Genomic DNA, 6,673 nt, shown 5'->3' with positions numbered 1-6,673 from the left:
ACATACAAAATTTTCATATTTAAAACAACTCAAATCTATTAAAATGTAATCAGTTTATTTTTTTTTTAAATTTAAATCAATTTGATTCGTGAATACCTCTATTATTTTGGCATAGAAAAAGTCACCAAAAAAATTTTGGCAAGAAAAAATGAATATATAAGTGAAATAAATGGATCCCTTTAAACTCCAATAATTGTGCTTGTAGCATATTTCATCTTCCAACCTCTAAGTGTCTAACCAAAATACAAAAGCTAATTAAAAGTCATGCCTGGGTTAATTTATATGTTTGATACCAACATTATTGTTTTCTTTTTTTCAAATAACATTATTGGTATTTAGTTATTTAGTAGTTGAATCTAAAGCATAACCTTTTTTCAAGTGGGTGCTTCGTTTAAAAGAATTTTAGTTTATTATGGAAAATTATGAGTTGCTGTCAGCCAATAAAATGGCTACAACATAATGAAAAAGAAAAGAAAAGAAAAAAGAATGATTAGAAAAAAATCGAGAGAAAGAGAAAAGAGTGTTGTGATGATGAATATTTTGATTGCAATTGAATAATACATCATATATAAGAACTTTACACTATACTATACAGTTTATATATTTGTTCAATAAGTGTGAAAAGAATGAAAGAGAATAACAAACTATTAACTAGTCCTAACAAACTAGCCAGTTGTACAATCTAACAAACAAAAAATATACTAACAAATCTTTTACATTTGAAAATACTATTTTCAACATCTATATTAACTAATATCCTCCCATAAGCTAGTATTACTTGACTTGTATAGATCAAGTAATCCCAGTTTGGATAGCAAGTAGGAGAAGAGTCCCTGTGCAAGAGACTTTGTAAACAAATCAGCTAGCTTCTCACTAGAGGCAATATATTGAAGATTTGAAACTCATTCTTTATATTTATTACGAGCTACATGGTAGTCAGTGACGGACCCAGAAAATTTATGGTGGGAGACAAAAATAATACACATTATTATCAAAATATATATTAATTTAAATTTAAAAATATAAAAGTGCACATTAATTATTCGAATACAAAAAAACCAAAAATTACATTAACTGCTAACTTTCTTCGCTTCAAATCTTGAAGGTACTTCTCTTCTTGTTTTCATATTTTGAAAATGTTGAATAATTGTTTCATTATCAACTTGATTGAATGTCTGTCTTTCTATATATGTAACCAAACAATCATTCAACCACTCATCTCCCATTTGATTACGAAGTCGACTCTTTATGATATTCATAGCAGAAAATGTTCTCTCAACTGATGCTGTTGTCACAGGTAGAATCAAAGCTAATTTCAACAGAAGAAATACCAATGGATAAACAATATGTTTTTTTGTCTCAACTAACTTTTGAGATAGTCTACTGATTCCATTTATATTTGAGAATTGATCATCAAGACGCATATCCAATATAAAATTCTCAAGTTGACTATCAAGTGCCAAAAGTTGAGTAGAAGAGAATTCATGTGGATAAAATTCAGCTAAACGAAGCAACTTCTCCTTATCAAATGCAAAAAATGAGTCACTTGGATTCAAACAAGCTATACAAAGAAGTAGCTCGGTATTTACCTCTGTAAAACGATTGTTAAGCTCTTGAAGTTATCTATCAATCACTTGATAAAATAATTCAACTTAAAAATGATGCAAGTTTGAGACCTTTTGGATTTTGCGCCTTGATCTTCCTTGTGTTACAAATATATCATTCATATTTAGAGCAAGAATATTGTGACTATCACAAAATAGTAAAACTTCGTTGAGCAAAGAGGACCAACCATCGTCTCTTATACTTTGCAATCGTTACTTAGACACTTTAACCAATGTCATAGCATTTATAATGTTTTGATCACTTCTTTGTAGAGCTTGAGACAACTCATTAGTAACTCCTAATATACTTTTCATCAAATGTAGATTGAATACAAATTCAAAAGATTGAATATGATTCAATAATTGGCATGCTTCAACTCTTTGTTCAAGATTATTTCCATCTTCCTCAATAACTTCAAGAACTTCTACCACGGAAGAAAAAATAGAAATCAAGCTAAGTATTGTACCATAATGTAAGCCCCATCGAGTATCACTTGTCCTTTTCAATGTTGTTTCTTGATTTAAGCCATGCCTACTAGAAACATCTCCATTTTGTAATGCAACAATTGTCTTTTGCATTTGACTTTCACGAAGCATGTCTTTACGTTTACAAGAAACTCCAACAATATTGCACAAACTAGCAAGCAAATTAAAAAGTAGTGCAATTTCAACTTGTTTCTTTGCAACAACCACAAGTGCTAATTGAAGTTGGTGAGCAAAACAATGAACATAAAAAGCACAAGCATTTTCATTTAAGATCAAACTTTTTAAGCCATTAAATTCTCCCTGCATATTAGTAGCTCCATCGTAACCTTGTCCACGTATTCTTGCTAAACTTAAATTATGCTTTATTAATAAAGATTCCAAAGCTACTTTTAACGACAACGCATTTGTGCTAGAAATATGGACAAGGCCAAGAAATCGCTCTATTACAATCCCTTCTTTGTTCACATACCGCAAACAAACAGCCATTTGCTCTTTAACAGAAATGTCTCGAGCTTCATCAACTAAAACAGCAAATAAATCATCTCCAAGATCATCAATAATAACTTTAGTAGTTTCACTTGCAGCAGCTCTAACAATATCTTTTTGAATTTTAGGTGCTACTAGCTTAAGATTTCCACGAGCATTTTTGAAAATACGATCAATCTCTGTATTATGTTGAGCAAGAAAGTCAAGAAGCTCCAAAAAATTACCTTGATTATTTGAATTGTGCGATTCATCATCACCACGAAAGGTCAATCCTTGTCGCAATAAGAACCTAATGCACTCAATTGTTGCTGTTAAGTGAGTTCGGTAATCTCTTTTAGCTTGGTCTGAATGCTTTGGAAAAACAACTTCAATATGTTGCTTTTGCTTCATGAGTGCTTCGCATTTTCTTCGAGCTTGATTATGAGCACTATCATGATTTCCAATATGTGTTTGTAATCGCTCCTTCTTTTTCCAATTTGAAAAGTCCTCTTTTACAAAAGCATCACCACTCGCACCATCAGGTTTCATAAGATAGCAACAGAGACAAAATACAGCATCTTTTGAAATACTATATTCCAACCAATTGCCAAATTCATCAAACCAATCAGCATTAAATCTACGGAGAGAAGTTCCAAAATATGTTTGTGGAAAATCATGTTCTCTTGGTTGACAAGGATCTTTTTGCAAATAAGCTCGTCTAACTTCATCTTTGTCATTTGGATCATAATTTGAAATTTTGGGTCGTTGTCCAGGATCAGCTGCTAGACTTTCCACATTGAATTCTAAGAACTTCTTTTTATTAGAAGAGACTAATGGAGTGACTTCAGATTCTAGTGGTAACTTTCTTTTGAAATATTTTTCCATTACTATTTCTAAAAATAAAAATAGATATTCTAAATTAGTAAATTGATCAATTCACTTTAAAAATTTATATGTAATCTAATTACATATAATAGAATAGAACGAAAGATAAACAAATAAATAATAAGGATCACTAAATTGAGAATAAAATAAAATATATAAATTCATGAAGAGAATAAAAAATAGATTAATACCTAAACTATAATTGTTTGAATTAAAATTTGCAATTGAAAATATCAAAAAGAGAAACAATGAAATTGAAAGATACATAGAGTCATAGAGAGCTATATAAAATAAAATAGAGAATTCAAAATTTACCTTTTGATGAAGAGAAGATGACCACTAGACAAGGAATAGAAAAAGAAGATTGAAAATATGAAACTAAGAAAAGGATTTAAGAGAATAAATAAGTGACGGCTAGGATTTAAAAACAGAAGAAGACTAAATTTAATTAGGTTAACTAATAGTCAAAATCATAAAAAGATAAAACGGGCTTAGACTTTTAATAATTGGGCTTAGTTTATTTGTAGTAGGATCATTTAAAATTTAAAGTGGGGGCATATATATATATAATATCAAATGTCACTGGGGCAAGTGCCCCCATTCATGAAGGTGGGTCCGTGCTTGATGGTAGTCAATTTCAACATACTTTATTCGTTCATGAAAAATCATATTTGAAACAATATATATAGCAGATTTATTGTCACAGAATATATCAACGGATGGGAAAAAAAAATCTTGAATTTTTTTAAAAGTTTTAGCAACCGTACAAATTCACAAGTTCCATTTGCTAAAACTCGATATTCAGCTTTAGAAGAGAATATAGAAACTTTTGATTGTTTTTGTTTTTTCAAAATATAAGAGTTTGGTAAAAAAAGAAGCAATAATCAATAATAAATTTTTTAGTATCTTTACAAGCCTCCGAATCAGAATCAGTATATCCAGAGAGAATAAAAGAATTAGAGGTAGAAAAGAAAAGACCTGATGTTGGTGACTGTTTCAAGTATCTAATCACTCTATAAGCTGCTTTGAGATGAACATCAGTAGGACAATTCATGAATTGAGTAAGACAACCTATAGAGTAGCTCAAGTCGGGTCTAGTATTGGTGAAATAAAAAAGGCGACCAACCAACTTTTTATAAAGAGCAGCATCGGGTAGAGGAGAACCACAATTTCTTGACAAAGATGTAGTATAATTCATGGGTGTAGTGGCAGGTTTGGCTCCAAGTATGCCACAATCATTGATCAAATCCAAAGCGTATTTTCTTTGATAAAGAGCAACTCCTGTTTTGCTTCTTGCTACTTCCATACCAATGAAAAATTTTAAAATACCAATATCGTTTATCTTGAATTTGTTGTCCAAGAAGCGTTTGACAGTTTCAATTTTCGAGAGATTATCACCAGCCAACACAAGATCATCCACATAGACCAAAATAGCAGTGAAGCTAACATTAGTGAACTTGGTGAATAAAGAGTCATCATTTTCATACTGAATATATCCCAATTCAATTAGAGCATTGGATAGTTTGATGTTTCATTGGCGGCTCGCCTGTTTTAAACCATAAAGAGATATTTTTAATTTACAAACTAGCTTGGAATTATCACACTTCAGTCCTTTTGATAACTTCATATAAACATTTTCATGGAGATCCCCATTAAGAAAAGCTATATTAGTATCAAGTTGACGAAGATACCAATTTTTTGATGCTGCAATTGCCAAGAGAACTTTCACTGTGCTCATTTTAACAACTGGGCTGAAAGTGTTAATATAATCAACTCCTGAAATTTGAGTGAATCCATGAGCAACTAACCGAACTTTATATCTTTCAATTGTCCTATCTGAGTTGAATTTCGTGTGAAAAATTCACTTACAGCCTACTGCATTCTTGCCAGAAGGAAGAGAAGTGACGATCTAGGTATTGTTTTGCTCAAGAGCAGCAAATTTTGCATCAATAGTTTTTTTCGAGCAATCATGTATAATAGCCTCTGAGTAGTGCTTCGGGTCAGGATTATTTATAAGTACAAAAGTGAAGGCTAGATATTTTGGAGAGAAAGATGCAAATGACAAATGGTGTGATAAAAGGTACTTAAAGCTTGAAGAAGAATGAACAGCATTGATAGGATCCTCATGTGATGTCATGCTGAAACAATGAAAGTCCTTAAGGTATGAGAGTAGTTTTCTATCCCTCTCAGACCCACTCAAGACAGGCTGAGTTAGTTCAGGTTGAATGTAATCAACATGAGGCATAAGGGTAGCAGCATTATCACTATTTTCATGAGATGCAGATGCAGATGATACAAAATTCTTACTAATGTCATTATTCAAAAATGAAAAAAGAGCTATTATTGTTAGAGACATCAGCAGTAATTCTAAGATGTGATGATGTATGAATAATATCCTCATAATGTGATGCAAAGACAATTATAAATCAGGAAAAGGATTAAAATCTATTGGACTAAAATAGTGTTGTATGTGAGAATTTGAGTGTGCATGAGTTTTGGTTGTTGTTTGAACATATTTGAAAGAAAAAATACATTCAAAAAGTTTTGTATTTTGTGAGATAAAAATTTTGTGTGTGTTAAAATCAAACAAAATATAATTTTTGGTTCATGACTTGTATTCTAAGAAAATACACTTCTGAATTCTAAAATCTAATTTTGTCCTACTAATTATAAGAAACACAAGATAATCAAAAATTTTAAGTTCATTTAAATCAAGTTTTAAATGAAATAAAATCTCATATAAAGTTGTATTATTTAAAAATATACTAGATAACCTATTAATTAAATAAATTGAGTGTTGCATAGCATAATATCAAAAATATTTGAGAATATTTAAATGAAACAATAATATTCTTACAACTGTTATAAATATATCTTTTATTTCAAAAAGTTGTAATTAAATAAATTTAAAATCTAATTAATTTATTTATGTAACTTACCCTTAAAAAGTTGATTGATAATTTTATTATCAAATATCAATTTTAATCTAAACCCTAAACAGTACCGCATAATCTTTTTCCTTTAGACAAAAATATATGGCAAACTAACATAAAGTAGCATAAAAAATCAAGTTGCGGCAATAAGCTGGAGCTAAAGCGAAAGCGACTTGGACCCATTTATGGATGAATTATTAAGCTTACTTTGAGATTTTTCGGTGCTACCCTGTTTGTTTGGATAGGGACTGAAATTTTTAAAAATGAAAAGTTTATACATGATTAAATATTCTTTGCAAA

At 30.2% G+C, this 6,673-nt stretch overlaps 1 protein-coding gene across 1 annotated transcript; it reads right to left on the bottom strand.

Annotated features, from left to right (window-relative positions):
* Positions 1,818 to 3,440, bottom strand: LOC107607474 (zinc finger MYM-type protein 1-like). Its single transcript, XM_016309424.1, has one exon. The coding sequence runs from the start codon at positions 3,438 to 3,440 to the stop codon at positions 1,818 to 1,820; it is 1,623 nt and encodes a 540-aa protein (XP_016164910.1).

Source organism: Arachis ipaensis, chromosome B07 (assembly GCF_000816755.2).
Source record: "Arachis ipaensis cultivar K30076 chromosome B07, Araip1.1, whole genome shotgun sequence".
Taxonomy (NCBI): domain Eukaryota; kingdom Viridiplantae; phylum Streptophyta; class Magnoliopsida; order Fabales; family Fabaceae; genus Arachis; species Arachis ipaensis.
Note: the sequence above shows the minus strand (reverse complement) of the source record. Positions and strands in the feature narration are given on the sequence as shown.

Coding starts and splice junctions, on each gene's coding strand:
- LOC107607474 (XM_016309424.1), bottom strand. CDS start 3,440: ATGGAAAAATATTTCAAAAGAAAGTTACCACTAGAATCTGAAGTCACT.